Here is a 20,493-nt window from a genome sequence, read left to right as displayed (position 1 = left end):
AATATTTTTAAAAAATTTCCACATCTTTTCCATGTCAATTTTTACATATAATCAATAATCTTTATAAATAATTAGTGCCTATTAATAAAAAGTCCCTAGAAAAATAACATTAAAAAAAATTCTAGTGATGTATTCAAGGGGGAAAGAATAAACCCAATAATATTACCAAATATTTATTTATTTATTTTATTTATTGAATTTGTATGCCGCCCCTCTCCATAATTAGTCAAATTACAAACCAAATTAAAGAAAACTCCTTTATATAAACATTAAAAACAAATAAAAATAGCAATTATAAAGTAGAACACATAACAATTATAAAAATTAAAAATATAGAAATACCCCCAAAAATTAAAAGTATAGAATAGAAAATATGCAAAGAAAAAGTTTACAGAGAATAAAAGGGAAAGTTAAAAGTTTAAAGTAATAACAGATAAGAATGAAGAGCCTAGAAGAGAACAGTACAGAACGAAAAAAGAAAAAGAGGAACAAGAAGAGAAAAAATAAAAACTTTACTTTTCTTCTCACTTATTTCCCCATATGTTTCCATATGGCACCCTCCACTAATAACCTCCAATAAAGGAAATGTAAAATATTCCTATCACGGTTCTCAGATGATGAAACTACCTTGTGTTAATCTGAAAGGTTTGCTCTTAAAATGAGGTATTTCAAGCCATGGCTTCAAGCTTGAAGTAAATGATTTCAAAGTGATATGAATTCAGAATGTTTTGTACAGCCTCGTTATAGAGACATTCTTATTTTACTATGTGCTGTATAGCATGATTCTGCCTCAGTTTTCACATGAACTGCTGGGTAATGATCATGTTTAAGCTTGAATTAATTAGCTACTATTTTATTATTTGGAAAGTAGTAACAAAGTCATCCTTTACGTGTACTTTACCAAAATCGATAAACAGGTCATAGTTTCTATTAAATACATTTCATTTATGTAAAGAGTGTTTCATCTGAAATCTTTCCATCTGAAAGTAGGAATGGCCATTTCAACTGCAAACATAATTACCGTATATACTCGAGTATAAGCCGACCCGAGTAGAAGCCGAGGCACCAATTTTTGCCACAAAAACTGGGAAAACGTATTGACCCGAGTATAAGCCGAGGTTAGAAAATGCAGTGGCTACTGGTAACTTATAAAAATGGAAAACAATAAAATTACATTAATTGAGACATGTTTTAGAATATTTATTTTAAAGAAAACCAGTAAACTAGCTCTGTAAATTTAAAAGAGGGTAAACAAATTAACAATATTAACAATAAATTAAAAAGTAAAAAAAGTAGCTCGATCAGGAACAAAGCTAAAACCTAAGAGTTAAAATCCTTCAAAACTGGATTCCTTCTCATCAGTAATTGGATTTACATTATTGTTCTGTTTTTATATATGCTGTGAGCCACCCTGAGTCCTTGGAGAGGGATTGCATACAAATCCAATTAAATAAATAAATAAACAAACAAACAAACAAATAAGTGTATCCAAAGAAGAACTTCAGCATTAGCTGCTGTGAGGTTATCAGCATAGAAAACCAAATAGATAGATAGATAGATAGATAGATAGATAGATATAGATAGAAAGATAGATAGACAGACAGACAGACAGAAAAATAGATAGATAGATAGATAGATAGATAGAAATAGATAGATAGATAGATAGATAGATAGATAGATAGATAGAATAGATAGATAGATAGATAGACAGACAGACAGACAGATAGAAAAATAGGTAGATAGATAGATAGATAGATAGAAAGAAAGATAGTTAGATAGAAAAATAGATAGATAGAAATAGATACAGATAGATAGATAGATGATAGATAGATAGATAGATAGATATAGATAGAAAGATAGACAGACAGACAGATAGAAAAATAGATAGATAGATAGATAGATAGATAGATAGAAATAGATACAGATAGATAGATAGAAAAATAGATAGATAGAAAAATAGATAGATAGAAAGATAGACAGATAGAAAAAGAATTCCTGTCTAGCTCTGCCTCATAACACATTATTAGATCCTATCCAAGCAAGGACAGCAACTACCACAAAATACCATTTTTTAAACAGTTTAAATCCTTTCAAAGGAGGGGGAGGAGAATCTGACAGCAGGGGGCCTTTTTAATCCGACTCACCATTGCAAATGGCTGCCTTCTTTGCTTGAGCTAGGGAGAGGAACTACGGCGTGCGAGAGGGGACAAAAGCTGGTGCCTCCTCGCTCTGGCTCAAGCAATGGCGCCCTCGTGTGGTGACTTTGTCAATGACCTGAGTATAAGCCGAGGCTGTGTTTTTCAGCCCATTTTTGGGGCTAAAAAACTCGGCTTATACTCGAGTATATACGGTAAATTCTATTTCAAAACAACTACCTTGCAGTATAGTACTGATTTCCTTTTAAAATCAAATTCAGAGTACAGTGGTACCTCTACTTACGAATTTAATTTGTTTCGTGACCAGGTTCTTAAGTAGAAAAGTTTGTAAGAAGAAGCAATTTTTTCCCATAGGAATCAATAAAAGTAAATAATGCATGCGGTTGGGGAAACCACAGGGAGGGCCTGTTTCCTCCCCGGAGATTCCTAGAGAGGCCCCATGGGGGCTGATCCCCGCCTTTTCCAGCTGTGTTTCCACTCAGGAGATTCCTAGAAAGGCCCCACAGAGGCTTCTCCCCACTTTTTCTGGCCCTGTTTCCTCCCAGGAGATTCCTAGAGAGGCCCCACGGAGACTTCTCCCTGCCTTTTCCAGTTACAGTTTTGGAGGCTCGGGTTTGTAAGTGGAAAATTGTTCTTGAGAAGAGGCAAAAAAATCTTGAACACTGGTTCTTATCTAGAAAGGTTCGTAAGTAGAGATGTTCTTAGGTAGAGGTACCACTGTATATAGACCCAATACACAGATATGTATTGAATCTGACACACTGCATCTATAATTTTATCTTTACTTGCAATATTTATCCCACTTTGTTGAAGAAGAAAGTTTTATAATTGTTTTTTTCCCCATGAGAGAACAGAGGTAGTTTGACAATTACATTTCAGATCTGCTAGCAGCCTCCAAACTTCATTACTGTACACCATTTTCAGAGTCCAGAATAGGCTACCAAAGTGAATGAAGGCAGTTAGTGCACTCCTCAGATATAAGGTCATGAAATATAAGGATTTAAAAGAATAACTTTGTCTTTCTTTTTTCTATTAGTGCAATAGTAGTCTGTTTCACTTTTCATCTATTAAAAAAATTACAATCTCCACATAATCTTTCTATGCTCTATTTTCCCTTTATATTTACTGTCTTGTTGAATTTAATACAAAAGAAGGCCTCTGGATCAGAGTAAAGGTCTATCTATGCTAGGATTATGTTTCTTATATTGGCCAACCAGATATTTATGCAAATCCTGCAAGCAACAACCTTTTTCCATTGTTCTCTTAAAACTGGAAGTGAGAATCATGCTATCTCTGATTCTGGAGATACCATTTAATCACCATGGCTAATAGTTATTGACACCTTATTCTCTATAAATTTGTTTAATCTCTTTTAAAGCAGTTTAAAAATCTACATCTTGAGGCAGTGAATTTCAGAATTTCAAAATGCATAAATGCTACAGTATTTCAGCAAGTGCACTTGACTTAGTTTGGTTACTAGTGAAATTCCTGACAGCAATTCCATCACATAATTTTGAAATTAAGAAGAGAAAAAACAATACAATTATAATGATTCTGGCATTTTCTCAGTCTCATACATCTTTTTAGTAGCTTTACTTTTTTATATACTATCACTAGTATAGGAACGGACCTTAAGCAATGGTATTTCAGAACCAGCGATAAAAAATGAAAAAAAGATTCAGGTTAAAATCCTTATTGAAGTTCTTACTAGTTGTTATTGAATCACTATGATTATCCAGGTTACATTATGTCACAGATAGGTACTAGAACAAACATATGTTGTTTGCTTTTTAAAATATGATAGGGTTTTATGTGCTTTTTAATATTAGATTTGTTTTCGCTGGAAAATTGTTTTTATTATTGTTGTCAGCCGCTCCGAGTCTTTGGAGAGGGGTGGCATACAAATCTAATAAATTGAATTGAAATTGAATTGAATATACAGTGTTCCCTCAATTTTCACGGGGAATGCGTTCCGAGACCACCCGCGAAAGTCGAATTTCTGCGAAGTAGAGTTGCGGAAGTAAATACACCATTTTTGGCTATGAACAGTATCACAAGCCTTCCCTTAACACTTTAAACCCCCAAATTACCACTTCCCATTCCCTTAACAACCATTTACTCATCATTATTACTGGTACTCAGCATTGAATAAGACACTTGGTGATCCTGATATTTATAAACATAATTATTTATTAACAATTTTTTTTTTTTGCGATAACGCTGATTGGTCGAGATTTCGGCCAATCAGCAATGGCAGACAAAAGTTTGGTGATGACGTATGACGTCATTGGGTGGGAAAACCCATGGTATAGGGAAAAAAAAACCCCGCGAAGTATTTTTTTAATTAATATTTTTTGAAAAACCGTGGTATAGGATATTCACGAAGTTCGAACCCGCGAAAAGCAAGGGAACACTGTACATTTGTTTATGAATGGGATGGCGGAAAGGAGGGAGGGAGGGAGGGAGGAAGGAAGGAGACATGGATTAGTAAATAGTAATTGTTTTTTCAAGAAAAAGTGTAGTGTGAAAGCCTATGAAATGACTCCCAGTTCCTTTTCCAGAAGCCCTCTGTGACTTCACATTAGAATTCAATCTACTGTTTGGAAATTCCTGCTGCCACCATCTAACTTCCAGAGGGCACATCACTTGCCATATTTCCTCCTAATCGTAGAGTTGAGGGTGTATGTCTTTCACACCTTATGCCTGTCTTTTTGTCAATTCAAAGACTCAAAATGTAAAAATAAAAACCAAACTTAATTACTGTATCTTCCTAGCTGTGTGGCATAAGGACATGTGACTAGAGATTTGAGCCTGCAAGATACTGTCTTGTAGTATAGTCTCAATAGTTCCAGTAATCTACTACTACTGTAGTAGTTTCTTGTTCTGGTAAACCTCAACGGGGTGGAAGCTGGCCTGCACTGGAGAGATTATCAAATTATTATCATTGGGTGTTTTTTTCAGAAATATGATTGTATAGCTTCGCTCACCTGACACAGGAGTGAAAGTTGCACATAATTGTTTTATTTATAAAGAAAAAATAGAAACATTTAAATTTTAGCATAACACAGAAATGTAGCACAAATTCTTGGCCACAACATTTTTATCAATCACTACAGAAATAGAAGTCTTGAAATGGTGTAATTTTTTTCTTCACATATGTGATCTCCAATTTCTTGGGCTACTCCATTTATTTGTTTGTTTGTTTGTTTGTTTGTTTGTTTAGTCAAAAAAGTATAGGATTATAGTTTGTATAAGCATAACATAAGAGACAGTAATGATAAAAATAAAATAGGACAGTAGGAAAGGGACGGTAAGCACTATGGTGCGCTTGTGCAGGCCCTTACAAACCTCTTAGAAAAGTGGAGAGGTCAACTGTAGACAATCTGAGGTTAAACTGTAGATCTGAAGGCTCAAGGTTGACTCAGCCTTCCATCCTTCCGAGGTGGGTAAAATGAGGACCTGGATTGTGGGGGCAATATGCTGACTCTGTTAAAAAGTGCTATTGCTAACATGTTGTAAGCTGCCCTGAGTCTAAGGAGAAGGGTGGCATAAAAATCGAAGAAAGAAAAAAGGAAAGAAAGAAAGAAAGAAAGAAAGAAAGAAAGAAAGAAAGAAAGAAAGAAAGAAAGAAAGAAAGAAAGAAAGAAAGAAAGAAAGAAAAAGATTTTGGGGTTTGGAGAAGAAACCACATAATCAGGTAATGCATTCCAGGCATTTTCTGCAATCTAGTTTGAAGTTTGAATCTATTACATGTTCATGTATTGTTGCGGTTGAAGATGAAGTAGTCACTAACAGGACGGACATTTTGGTATATGATTTTATGAACTACTCTTAGATGCAGTTGTAAATTGCCTAATCACAGTATTTCAAGTCTGGTGGAGTAAGGTGTTTGTTGCGAAAGGAGGAGTGAAAGACTCTTCTTGTGAAATATTTCTGGACTCTCTCAATTGTATTTATGTCTGGTATGCAATGAGGGTTCCATGGTAAGGTAAGGCCCATTTTGTGCCACATTGATTCAGCAATTTCTGTTTTTGTTTTGCTTTGTTTTATTTATAATATTTATATGCCTCCCATCTCATTCTGTGAAGTGAATCTGCACAGTTTTAAAATTCTGTATCTCGACCTGAATACATTAATGTGGTGTTTTATATCTCTAATCCTTTGACAAGCCATTCAGGAGTAAAACATGTATCATACAGCTTGGGCCTTAACATGGTGGCATCCCCTTCATCCCTATCACAGGGATTTTCAAATGTGATGTGATTCTCTGCCCAGCTTAAATGGATCACTGCTGATGAGAAAAGACATGAAGCTGAAACAAGAAACTATGTATATAAATTGAATGCATATTAGTAAAAGGAAAAGAAAATGCAATAAGGCCCTTTTGGCATATTACATGGTTTGTAGTTGTTGGAATACTTAAACATCTGGGTAGTTTACATATGAACAAGAGATAATGAAATAAAATTTTAAAATTGAAAATTGAATTTGTTAAAGAAGTAAAAGATGCTTTTCAAAAATAATACAATAGCAGTCTTATGGGATCAACTTAATACCACAGATTTTATCTAATGTTTTCCATGGAATAGTCCAAAAGAATTGCCAGAAAACTGACTTTAAAGGGACTTTTTACAAATGTAATGAAATGAGGGTAGAATTGAATTTGGCTTTTCCATAACTCTAAAGCCACATTTGCATATCACATTTTGAATGCAAAATTTAGCTTAATTATGATTTGAAGAACTATTCTCATTCCATGCAGCATGGTTAGCTTCTCCTCTTTCTGCTATTCACATATAAACTTAGTTTGGGATACATCTGAATTAAGATTTGGGTCTGAAAATTAACTCCTACATATTTGTAAGCTCTTAACCATATACAGTATTGCAGTTAATAGGAAGCAGCAGTGAAGATTCAAATTCTGACTTGTTTTATTACTCATGCAAAGAAAGGAATAAAGTTACTGGAGAAGTGTTTGAGGGTACCTGTCATGTATACATATCCTTCTTATTAATCTCTGATGTATTGAATCTTGACAAAACAGGCAAGTTTAGATTCATGTATCAATTTTCTTTTCCTTTTTCTGTCATGTCAATGCAAAATGCTGGCAGTGATGTTTCTTAAATTGGTTTTTTTTCTTTTCCAGAGGTTTAGGTGGAGAACTAATGAGGCCAGCTGGTATGTTACTTGACATAGAGCATTCTATTTACATTTATAATTTGGAAAGAAATATTACTTTTTAAGATTATGTAATATAAACTTGGCTAGTCTTCTGATTCACTGAATATTTTGCCAACCTTTCTTTGATTTCAATAGCTTTCTTTTAAAGTAGACCTCAGCTATTCTCCCTAATCTAAAATTCTTGTACCAAAATACCGTATTTTTTGGAGTGTAAGACTCACAGGAGCATAAGACACACCTTAGTTTTCGGGGAGGAAAATAACAAAAAAAATCTGCCTATCAGATATTCATCTGTCTAGCATCCTTAGTGTGATCGATTTCAGCATATTATTTTATACCCTGGTTAGGGCTTAGAAAAACCGTATTTGAAGAGAGTAACAATGAAAGAGCTTGCAAGCCGTTAAAAGCTGAGAACATTGTTAACACCTCATTAGGGCTGGAAAAAAAATTGGAGCAAGTAGAGCAATGAAAAAAACCTGGTTAGGGCTTAGAAAAACCGTATTTGAAGAGAGTAACAATGAAAGAGCTTGCAAGCCGTTAAAAGCTGAGAACATTGTTAACACCTCATTAGGACTGGGGAAAAAATTTGGAGCAAGTAGAGCAATGAAAAAAACCTGCAAAGTCTTAGGGTTCATAATGTTCGTAAAAAAACATTCTTCGTAGAGAATAACAATGAAAGAGCTTTCAATCTAAGAGCTGGGAACATTGTTAGCACCTAGTTAGGGCTGAAAAAAAAGCTTTAAAAAAGCTACATTTAGAGTATAAGACACACCCAAATTTTCATCCCTTTTAGGGAGGAAAAGGGTACATCTTATATTCTGAAAAATATAGCATAGTTCTCCAGAAATACCATAACCTAAAACATGATCAAATCCCAGATTTCTTTTTTTGTATTCCTGTTTTAAATCCATAGCAGAAAATAATGTAGTTGCAATAACCAATTTTTTTTGCCAGTTTGATGTCAAAATCAATTACTTCCCCCAAACACTGTTTTAAAGAGCTAGTTCACGGGCATATGATGGGATACCAGTTAAAAAGTAATTCTAAGCAGAAACTCTTCCCTGCCTTCAAGTAAAAAATAGTTGGGTGTTAGGAAATATGATCTTTTGTTGGAATTTCTACATGCCACATTTATATATTAATATGTAATGAGTAATTCCTGGTATGAATAGAAAATAGTAGTCTTCCCCAACTAATGCCTTGGGGATTTGCTGGCCTACAATTCTATAGTCAAATTTGCCATTATGCTGCCTTTGGGGTGATTTACCCAGCATACTTGAAGTCATCAAATTAATTATTTATTTCCTAAAAAGTCTGCCTTTGCAATAGAATATTTTTATAATGTCCTTTGTGCTGCTAAGAATTATTTTTAACTATAGAAATTTGTATACCGCTTAATCACTGAACTCTTAAGACATTTTGCGATCAAAAAAACAAAAAAAATGCAATTTACATAATAAAATATGTTTTAGTATTGGTTATTGAGAACTCTCCACTCCAAATGTTCTGTGAAAAAGAAATGCTAAATGAGAATGGGAGAGAGGGTGTCCTGATCTCAAAAACCAAACAATTCCACAATGATTTGCTACTGAGAACATTTTATGGATCTGTTAAGATGTCTGGAAGATCACCTTGATAGATCTGTCTTAGTGCTCAGTAGGGGCCTTGTATTTTAAGCCTGATCTTATCCACCCTCTAATGACAGTCAAATCAGATTTAAGGTGTGCAACCCATGTTACTTGGGACCATGGTGACTGTGGTAAGCATATGGTTCTATGTTATCTTGATGTTATCTTATATAACATCTGTGAATTCCCAGATATCCCCATAATGCACAATTTGAAGGAATCAGTCACCAACCCAAGCTCACCTGTAAATCATCAAGATGGTCCATCATCAAATGATCACAGAACAACTATGGGCACTGTCAGAATCTCATGGGATCTCATTGTATCCCTCCTCTCCTGTCTTAGTGTTGAAGATATTGTTGCCAGGTCAAGAAACGCCACCATTCTCTCTCCCAGCTAGATACTGGTGATACATACCAGGACCACATTCTCCTCCAAAATGAAGTTACAAAAATTAAATTATAAATGGGCCTGACATTCAACATTTATTTCACTAGACGCCCCTGAGATAAATGCTTCCTCAGAACCTGGTGTTCAAGGTGTTAGATCAGAATTTCATTGAGGAATACAATTTCCTACTGCCTGTTCTCCGAAGCAGTATTTTTTTCCAGTCATATTTCCCTCTGCTGACAGATTTGCTATATGGTGCTCTTTACTGTGTAGTGATAACAGTACGAATTCATGAACCATGACTTGGTGAATTCAGTCAATGGAGTTTTGATTGTTTTTCCCTCCCCTTCTTGTTTTCTAGTCTGCACTTTGATTGAAAAGTTGTCACTTTCAAAAATGCCTTTTAGAAAGGATCCCATAATTGGTAGGTGTTGTTTGTCATGTTGTAGAGTTACCATGTCTGTTTGTTGATGATTATAACTTTAGCAAATAAATATAATCATGTAAATTCCTTTATTTTCTACTATGGCAAGATGTAATTTAGAGGGGCTCAATACTTCTTGACTTTTTATCCCTCTTCTCATCTTGATGCTGTGGCCATGTTTGCTATATTCAGCTTCATTCATCACAGTAATGTCAGAATGTCAATAGGTAGAAGTCGAGGGCCATTGATGCCAGTTAGTGATGTTATTAAATGATGGAAATTCCAGGAAAATATGAATAGCAGTTGCTTTTTTAATATCCCGCATACCTGCTATTCTGGTGAGTTTTTATGTGGAATTTTTTTAAAAAATGTGGAAAGTCTTTTAAAAGGTGGTGAAAAGAAATGGAAACAAATTTCAGTTGGAATTTAAACTTGTACAGATTTGTAAAAAGATGTAAATGTGCTAAAAAAAGAATGCAACCACCATATTACTAAGTATTTTTTTCTTTATCTTCAGATGACTGGCAGTGGCTGATAAATGATAGTTTACAAAGCCTTCATCTTATTTCAAGAAATTCAAGACAGCAAATAAAAGTACGGTAATTTTATCTCTTGATCTTAAAAGGTCTTAATATCATGTTTTGCTTGTTGCTGTATTACAATTTAAGTTTCTAGGGTTTCTAAAACAAAACAGAGGATAGATCCACCCCCACACCCACGGTCATGTTATCATATTTCTGGTGCTCGGCAACTGGCCTACATTTACAACATCCCACAGTCATGTGACCATAATTTATGTCACTCTTATCAACAACTGTCTTTTTACATAGATTTTTGCCAAAACTGCCCCACAGAGAATAATGAGTTTGGTATTAATTTCATGACCCTAGATTCATTTAGCAATCACAGTGATTTGCTTAATGACTACTGCAAACATAGATGGTAAAATCAGGTCAATCACTTTACAATCATCACAATTTATAGCTGATGGGTAGGCTCCATTACGGTCACAAATCAAGGGCTCCCTGTATAGCATATCAACTTGAGATAAATTAGATCAATAGTTGCTATAATAGCAAATACTTTATTAGAGTCACGGATCCAAATTCTGTACATTTGGATATCAAAAGTATTGATTAAATAACAAAAAATGATGGTTTATTTAAGTTCTTACTAGAGTGTACTGAAATGTAGTTCAATATTATTATTATTATTATTATTATTATTGTTGTTATTGCTGTTGTTGTTGTTATTACGTCAGTACAACACAGCAAACGAGATCACTATGCTGGATTTCGTATTTCATCACCAGTCGGGCGCTTCCCAAGCACCTAGGACTGCGTGATGTAGCGGCGAATTATGTTTGCCGATCCCAGTAAAGTGGCCTTTTGCAATTGACAGATGGAGATTTTGTCAATTCCAATGGTTTTCAAATGTCCGCTGAGATCCTTTGGCACTGCGCCCAGCGTGCCAAGTACCACTGGGACCACTTTCACAGGCTTATGCCAGCGTTGTTGCACTATTATTATTATTATTATTATTATTATTATTATTATTATTATTATTATTATTATTATTATTTAGATTTGTATGCCACCCTCCGAAAACTCGGGGCGGCATACACCTCTTAAAAGCCATTAGAGCAGGGATATCAAACTCAAGACCCATGGGCCGGATTCAGCTCACAGGGTGCTTAAATTTGGCCCGTGGACTGCCCTGGAAACAGCAAACAACCTCTGCCAGTGAAAATGGACCTCGTGAGGGCCTCTCACAACCCTCAAGCTCCGTTTTCACTGGCAGAGGGTTTCAGGAGGCCATCCCAGCCAAAAATAGAACCCTAGTCACGCCCACCCTGATCCCCTGAGGTCAAACACAACCCTGATGTGGCCCTCAAAGAAATTGAGTTTGACACCTCTACATTAGAGCAATACTAAACTAATTGCAATATGTACCTGTCCTACTGCTAAATGGAGGTTTTAGTTCAGCATAATTTGTGATGTAGCATTGCTTGTCCAGCCTGACTTGCTTCTGGATCCTAAAGTGGAACAATTGAGCGTAGTAGGATATTACTCAACTGTGTGAAATCTCAGTTATCTGACATGGTCATAATAATTGCAGGAATAGACATTAAATAAGTCACTGTAGGACTTTTGCAGATGACCTATCAGGTGTCTCTACAGTAGGCTTCTTTCAGAATACATTTGAAAGGGAAGTAATTCTATATATTTGTGGTTTTGCTTTTGTTTTAGGAGTCAGCGGTGTCTGCATTATCTGCTTTGTGTAATGAGTATTACTGCAATGAAGAGGGAGGAGCAAATCCAGCTGAGCAAGGTAATGATTCACCCGATTCACTTCTATTTTTAATCTAGGGATAGCTTATGGTAACTTGATAATTTTAAAAAAAATGCAGCACAAGCCAAACCAGTACAAACTTAATTTCATATAAAACAAACTTTTGTACAGCCAATTTCCCATGTTTTCTCTAGTATATTATTTTGTTTAATTTTTTATTAACTTGTTGTGTTTTCATTAAATTAGAACTTTTCCTTGTTTCATAGGTTAATGCTTTGTGAATGCTGTGCTGCTTTACTGTACAGTGTTCCCTCGATTTTCGCGGGTTCGAACTTCGCGAAAAGTCTATACCACGTTTTTTCAAAAATATTAATTAAAAAATACTTTGCGTTTTCCCCCCCATATCATGTTTTTTCCCGCTCGATGACATCATATGCCATCACCAAACTTTTGTCCACCTTTAATAATTTTTTTTAATAAACTTTAATAAAGTAACATGGTGAGTAATAATCTAAATGGTTGCTGAGGGAATGGGAAATTGCAATTTAGGGGTTTAAAGTGTTAAGGGATGGCTTGTGATACTGTTCATAGCCAAAAATAGTGTATTTACTTCCGCATCTCTACTTCGCGAAGATTCAACTTTCGCGGGCAGTCTCAGAACGCATCCCCCGCGAAAATAGAGGGAACACTGTACTGCTCTTTTTTTCTTTTTGTGTCTAATTGTATGGCATCTCATAGTGCAGTTTTAGGTGTCTTACACTATGGGGTTTAAACATCAAAGAAATAACTGCTAAAAAGAAACAGAAACACCGAAAATATATGGTACACACGGAGGATGATTACAGCACAAACATCTACCACGCTAAAGCTACTTATAGGGGATAGATTTCCTGCTGCTCCGTGGCTTGGTAAAAGAGCCAGCTTTTAATGGCTCTCTGGAAGTCCAGCAGGATGAAAATGTAATATTTTCCCCAAAAAATTTGTGCGTGTAGAATTCTTGGAATTTCTTTCCTGATAGTAGTTTTTTAAAAAATGCTTTCCTCATTTTCAGAGAATCCACTAGTAATGTTTTGCAACATACCTTGCAGTGAAGATCTGCTGAATGGCTTCAAATTATAGAACGATGTCACTGAAGGAAAATGGACTTGTGCCATCTTGTGGAGCTTATATTCATGCTTTGCTGTTAAAACATTGTCATAATAAAACTTGAAGATTTTTGAATAGAAGAAATATTAGTAATATGTTATATATTGAATATTACATAAACAATTTTCAATTGTTTGCTTAATCACCACCCTCCCTCAAGAATAATCAGTAGTTATTTTAATGTTGCAAGGCATTGTTTCTGGAGTTTTAATTACTCAGACAGTCAGTGTTATGTTTTTTTCAGATTTGCTGGTGCAATACATTTCAGGCCTTCAAAGCCATGAGGAATTGACTCGCTGTGGTTTTTCACTAGCCCTGGCTGCCCTTCCGAAGTTCCTTCTAAAAGGCAAACTCCAGGAGGTGAGAAATAAGGTGCAGGGTAGAATGTTTTGTAGCAGTTTTCAAATATTTTAAAAAACAGTATTTTAATGATTCGTGATTGCTTTGTTAAACATAAAATATATTATTAAAAATGTTTGATTTCTATAACTAAATTTTTATTATTTATTTATTTTATTTATTGGATTTGTATGCCGCCCCTCTCCGCAGACTCGGGGCAGCTAACAACAATGATAAAAAACAACATGTAACAATCCAATTTAATAAAACAACTAAAAACCCTTATTATAAAAACCAAACATACACACAAACATACCATACATAACTTGTAATGGCCTAGGGGAAGGAATATCCTAACTCCCCCATGCCTGGCAACAAAGGTGGGTCTTGAGTAATTTTGCTACTTTTCATTGGGTTTCCATTGTCAATTAAGTTTAATGGTGAAATCTGAACATTATCTCACATTTACATGTGGATATTGGGGGGGGGGGGGGGTTCACTTCTTTATTTACTGGATGTCTGCCTAATTTGGGAAATTTACAATCTGAAGAAACACAAAAGCTACTGGATAGAATTATTTTCTTGAAGAGATCAAAAGCGTGAATAATCTGCTAGATCTCATGGATTGAGCAGAGACAGAAACAGATGGTCTTGCAAGTAGCTACTTCTGCGCCATGAAGGGCTTTAGAGAAAATAAAGAGAGCTTTGAATTGTCCCAGGAGCCATCTATAAATGTAATCAACAGTATCTGAGTGCTATATCTCAATCTGTAATCCAACTGGAAGGAGTCCAGATAATACGTTATCATCCAGACTCTTCTGTAGTTACACAGCTACTCTTGATAATCTTGCCCCAAAAGGGAACGTTGGACACCAGACAGTTTACCCTTTTGTATCTAGGAAAGATTTCTTGAGAAATCACGATTTCTTTAACAACTGGCTCTCCTTCGAGAAATATTTAGACAAGTATCTGATCAGATTTACTTACTGTTTATTTTCAGAGACACTCTAGGCAGCTTTTTTTCTGGGAATCTATGGGATTTACTTACAGAGAGGCAATTTGACCCCCCCCCCCCCCGTCCTGCCATCCTGTTCTAGTCAGTCAAGAGGGCTTCAGGTGAACTATTTATTTATTTATTTATTTATTTATTTATTTATTTATTTATTATTTGGATTTGTATGCCGCCCCTCTCCGAAGACTATGCATCAGAGCCTCAGAAATATCCCCAAAATCTTTTTGAAACCCATTGTGATTTCAATAAGAATCCATTGGGAATCTAGAGCAAATTAATCAAATAGGTTCTTCTTCCTGCAGTGAAGTCTCATTGCAAAGAACTAAGATGAATAGAAAATGATCTCACCATTCAAAGGATTGATGTTTTTTGTCTTTTATTCCCCTAAATGAAAATGTCCATAACCCCCACCCCACCTTCAAAACAAAGAGCCTGAGTTCATACAATATTCTTTCCAGCTAATTAATCAGGACTTTTGGATGCTGCTTCTTTAGCACCTGAATGCTATTAGTTCATTTTGTACAAACACACCATTCTCTACCCTATATCAACCTACCAGCACCACACCCTCTGACCCCAACAATCTACTGTACTCTCTATCTCTCCGATCCACTACCATCTTCACTCCATTGTTGGTGCCAAATGCTCAGATTGTGACTACAAGTCAAAGTGATATAGAAAAACTAGAAAGTCACTATCAGCTTCCTGCCTTTTGCCAGAAGAGGGGGCATACATTATGTTCCTGAAGCACCAACTATCCGGCACGCATTGTCAAAATTTATGTTGTTTAAAAAGTAGAGTCCTGTCTTATTCAGTATAGAACTGGCTGAAGCAAAGGGAAAGTACATATGTTACGTTCTGCTGATCCTTCTATGTTCAGGAGTAGTGAGTGTGTGTAGTGAGTAGTGAATATTGCAAGATGGCAGTACTTTGGGAAATGTACCAGATGACAGATCACTATAGCTGTGATGGCGAACCTTTTTTTCCTTGGGTGCCAAAAGAGAGAGAGAGAGTGCGCGCTATCGCACATGCGTGAGTGCCCACGCCTGGAGGCTCTCCTGGAGGCCCTCTGGAGGCTGGAAATGGCCTGTTTCCCCACTTCTGGTGGGATCAGTAGGCTCGTGTTTCACCTTCCCCGAGCTCCAAAAACCCTCCCCATCCCCCCGGAGGCTCTCTGGAAGCCAAAAACACCCTTCCAGAGCCCCTATGTGAGCCAAAAATCAGATGGCTAGCACACACATGCACCCTGGAGATGAGCTACGGCAACAGCTTGTGTGCTATAGGTTTGCCATCACTTTCCTATAGGATCATCAGCCTGCCCCTGCTCCCACTTGCTCTGCACTAGGTGAGGGTTGGGCATTTGAGGGTCTGCAATAACAATCTCAAAGGAGAAGCCACAACTGCCAATTCAGAAAAGAGTCGACTGTAAAAGTTATCCCTATATGGCTGGTGGATTGATTCAAGGAGAGTATAGATAGTGGTATTATTTATTTATTTATTTATTTATTGGATTTGTATGCCGCCCCTCTCCAGAGACTCGGGGCGGCTAACAGCGACAATAAAACAGTGTACAATAGTAATTTGGTATTGATGATTAAAAATCAATTAATATAAAAACCAAACATACATACATACATACATACCATGCATAGAATTGTAAAGGCCTAGGGGGAAAGAGGATCTCAATTCCCCCATGCCTGGTGGCAGAGGTGGGTATAGATCCTGATTGAAATGGTTGCAGGCTAACAGATTTTGCAGAAGTTGGTACTATAATGGTTTATAAACCCTAACAGTTGGGATGATCACTGTAAATATTTAGTGGTTTCAAGACAAAATGTCATGGATTTTGAGAATACCAATGTGAAATTTCAGTCAGATTAGCTATGTCATTTTTGTACATGAAAAAGTTGGTTGTAAGGAGTTGTGACATTTCTTAAATAAAGCACAGCTGGCTTATCAGTGGTTGAGGTGGAAATAATAAAAGGTTAACTTTTGAAAACTATGGCCAAAGCAACCAATCAAAACCAATGACAAAATATTATTGTATGATCCACTGAGAAGGATGGAATTGATGTCAGCAAGGTGGAAAAAAAAGACTCACTCCCAAAGTCCTTTGAGAGAGATAGCCAATCAGGCCTGATTACTACGATCAGTTTGATTCAGGGGCAGGCTGGCTGGATCCTGAATCCAGTAATCCTCCTGTTGCTCTTTCCGTGAATGACTTGGGTGGTAGGGTGTATGCCCAAGTGCTGGTAATCTGGCTTTTGCAATGTGCTGGAGCTTCACGGAAGCCAAACTTCATGGAGATACAAAACTGAAACAGGACAGGTTTAGGCTTGTCTTGTCACCCTTGTAAATGAAAACCAGCTTTCATATCTGACTGAGTGCAATGCACATCTCTAATAAACGACATGAAAAGTCTGCTTTGTAATGTGCAAAACTACTACATATTTTCATTACCATCTACCACTTCTGTGACCCACATTATTGTAACGGCTTCATCTTCATTATTCTGCCTAATACTTTATAAGAAACATAGTCAAGTGTTGGTTTAATGTTTGGATTTTCTTTTATTCTTTGAGGTTTTAGATGCTTTGAAAAAATCCACTTCAGTTTCTGGAGGTGTGAGTTTTGCTGAATCCAGAAGAGATGGCCTAAAAGCTGTTGCAAAGTATGTAAATCCTTTTTGTTTCATGTACCTAGTAGTGAGCCTAGTTAAGAATATAATGCTATGAATTTATTCACATAAATAGATATATTTATATAGATATTTGTTTTCGTAGATTTTCACGGGTATATGTATGTAGATTGTTCTGAGTTCGGGTTTTGCCCTGTGTAATATTTTGCATGTCTATGCGACGTTTCGGTGAAATCACATTCACCATCATCAGGCTGAAGTTTTAAGCTTCGTGTTGCTGTAAATATGGAATATTTACATATTTACGTAAATATTTACATATTTACAGCAACACGAAGCTTAAAACTTCAGCCTGATGATGGTGAATGTGATTTCACCGAAACGTCGCATAGACATGCAAAATATTACACAGGGCAAAACCCGAACTCAGAACAATCTACATTTATATAGATATATGTATATATACAGTGAACCCTCGAGTTTCGCGTCCTCAAGGATCGCGAAAGGGCTATTTCGCTAGTTTTCAACCCGGAAGTAAACTCCACCATCTGCGCATGCGTGCCCTTCCACGCATGCGTAGATGGTGGAGTTTCCCCGCCGGGCAGAGGCTTCCCTGGGTCTTCCCCCTCTTGCCCCGGTAAGACCCCAGCGGCGGTGGGCTGGAGCGCGAGCTTGGGGCACCCTAGCTCCGTTTCCCAGCTGGGAAGCGGAACCGGCAACAGCGTGGGCGGGCGGGCGGCGCGCGCGAGCTTGGGGCAGCCTAGCTCCGCTTCCCAGCTGGGAAGCGGAGCCGGCAACAGCGTGGGCGGGCGGGCGGCGCGCGCGAGCTTGGGGCAGCCTAGCTCCGCTTCCCAGCTGGGAAGCGGAGCCGGCAACAGCGTGGGCGGGCGGGCGGGCAGCGCGCGCGAGCTTGGGGCAGCCTAGCTCCGCTTCCCAGCTGGGAAGCGGAGCTAGGGTTTCCCCAAGCGCGCGCGCACCCCAGGCGCGAGCAACGGGGTGGGCGGGCGAAGGGCGGGCGGCAGTGGAAGTAAAAACACCATCTGCGCACGCGCAGATGGTGTTTTTACTTCCGCACCGCTACTTCGCGAAAAATCGATCATCGCTTGGGGTCCTGGAACGGAACCCTCGCGATGATCGAGGGTTCACTGTAAATATATCTCTTGCCATGTTTTTCTTGTCAGACCATTAAGGGATTATCTACTAAACTTTTATAATATCACGGTAGTCCTTGACTTAATGACCACAATTGGGTCCAGAATCTCAGTTGTTAAGTGATGTGGTTGTTAAGCAAGTCATCAGGTGACTGGACCAGATTTTACCACCATTTTAGTCACATAATTAAGTTAATCCCCACGGTTGTTAAGTGAATCACAGATTCATTAAGTAAATCAAATAGTAACGTGAACTCAGCTTCTCCCATTGACTTTGCTGGTGGAAAGTCATCTGGAAGTTTGCAAATCACAATCACATGACTATAGGATATTGCAACTATACTAGTTGTGGTTGTAACTGCGAGTTGGTTGCCAAATGCCAAATAGCAGGCATGTGACTGTAATTGTCACAACTTCAAGAATGGGCCCTATGTCACTTTTTTTCAGCACTATTGTAACTATAAGCATTTGTTAAATGAAGGAACATAAGGTGAAGACTACTTGTAAGATGCATTACTTACATTTTGATTAATAGATGGCATTGAGATATTCAATTATTGATTAGATTAAGGAGAAATGTGTTAATGGACACATGCTTTTTAAAAAAATATATTATATGATTATAATAATTAGTTTTCTTCCTTCTATCTTTAGAATTTGCTTGACTGTAGGGGTGAATGGAGAAGCATCACCAAATGAATTTGTGTGTAAAAGTAACGTTACAGAGATATACAACATATTTTTGGATGGCCTGAATGATTACACAACAGACAGCCGAGGTGATGTTGGAGCATGGTAAGATGTATGTGGTCTTGATAAATTCAATTCAATTCAATTTATTAGATTTGTATGCTGCCCCTCTCCAAAGACTCGGGCCGGCTCACAACGATAAAAACAATATTATAATGGCACAAATCTAATATTAAAAATAACTAAAAACCCTATCATAATTAAAAAACCAAACAGCACATACATACCAAACATAAATTATAAGGAGCCTGGGGGAAAGATGTCTCAAATCCCCCATGTCTGGCGGTATAGGTGGGTCTTGAGTAGTTTATGGAAGACAAGGAGGGTGGGAGTAGTTCTAATCTCCAGGGGGAGTTGATTCCAGAGGGCCGGGGCCGCCACAGAAAAGGCTCTTCCCCTGGGGCCCGCCAGACGACATTGTTTAGTCAACGGGACCCGGAAAAGGCCAACTCTGTGGGACCTTATAGGTCGCTGGGATTCGTGCGGTAGCAGGTGGTTCCAGAGGTACTCTGGTCCAATGCTATGTAGGGCTTTAAAGGTCATAACCAACACTTTGAATTGTAACCGGAAATTGATCGGCAGCCAATGCAGGCCACGTAGTGTTGTCGATACGTTGGCGAATCTGGGAAGCCCCACGATGGCTCTCGCGGCCGCGTTCTGCACCATCTGGAGTTTCCGAACACTTCCCAGATTTGTTCTATAATGCAAAGCAAAAATGATAGACTCAGCGAAAATGTGAAAATGTGACATCTTATTAAGATTTTTACTTACTTTTGAGGCTTTCTTTCTTATGAATGAAAGAATGAAAGAAATGTTTATTCTTAATTGTCACTTAGTTTAATTTAATTCAATTTAGTTTTACTTCACTCTGAAAGAACAGATTAGCTGTTCTGATATTCCATGATGGTGATTAGACAGCAGAGGGTGTAGTTGTATCAACAGTTGGACTCCTTCGCTTCTTACATTGCTACCTCTTCTTACAAGCCACATTTTGCACACAACTGCTTTTCATTATCTCTATTATCTATAAACCACAAAGTTTTATTTTGACATAAATAAAAATATGAATGTCTAACCATTTGTATTCATAGCTTAACAAAAAGTGAATTTGTTTTACATGAACATTTGAATTTTCCTATTATTAAATTGTGTTGCATAACTTTGGCTGGTTGAACAAAGCTAAGCAAGGTCAGACTTGGTCAGGACTTTGATGGGAGGCTCCAGGGCTCGTACTAGCTTGGGAAATCAAAATGATAACCTGAAAAAGACAATGGTAAACCATTTCTCTAGTGCAGCTAAGGAAACTATCTGGTGAATTATCTGGTGCCCAATTAATCCAATAAATAAATAAATAAATAATAAAATTGAATTATTATGTGGCCATGA

At 37.2% G+C, this 20,493-nt stretch overlaps 1 protein-coding gene across 7 annotated transcripts in view; it reads left to right on the top strand.

Moving 5' to 3' along the window:
• TBCD (tubulin folding cofactor D) overlaps positions 1-20,493 on the top strand; it is a 204,740-nt gene that overhangs the window by 142,747 nt on the left and 41,500 nt on the right. For all 7 annotated transcript variants that reach the window (XM_070739753.1, XM_070739747.1, XM_070739750.1 and 4 more), the window contains exons 24-30: positions 7,303-7,334; positions 9,717-9,779; positions 10,297-10,373; positions 12,029-12,110; positions 13,462-13,577; positions 17,151-17,239; positions 19,012-19,152. In XM_070739753.1, the coding sequence (XP_070595854.1) occupies positions 7,303-7,334; positions 9,717-9,779; positions 10,297-10,373; positions 12,029-12,110; positions 13,462-13,577; positions 17,151-17,239; positions 19,012-19,152 (600 nt within the window). The remainder of the gene's footprint in view (positions 1-7,302; positions 7,335-9,716; positions 9,780-10,296; positions 10,374-12,028; positions 12,111-13,461; positions 13,578-17,150; positions 17,240-19,011; positions 19,153-20,493) is intronic.

Source organism: Erythrolamprus reginae, chromosome 2 (assembly GCF_031021105.1).
Source record: "Erythrolamprus reginae isolate rEryReg1 chromosome 2, rEryReg1.hap1, whole genome shotgun sequence".
NCBI classification, from domain to species: Eukaryota; Metazoa; Chordata; class Lepidosauria; order Squamata; family Dipsadidae; genus Erythrolamprus; species Erythrolamprus reginae.
Note: the sequence above shows the minus strand (reverse complement) of the source record. Positions and strands in the feature narration are given on the sequence as shown.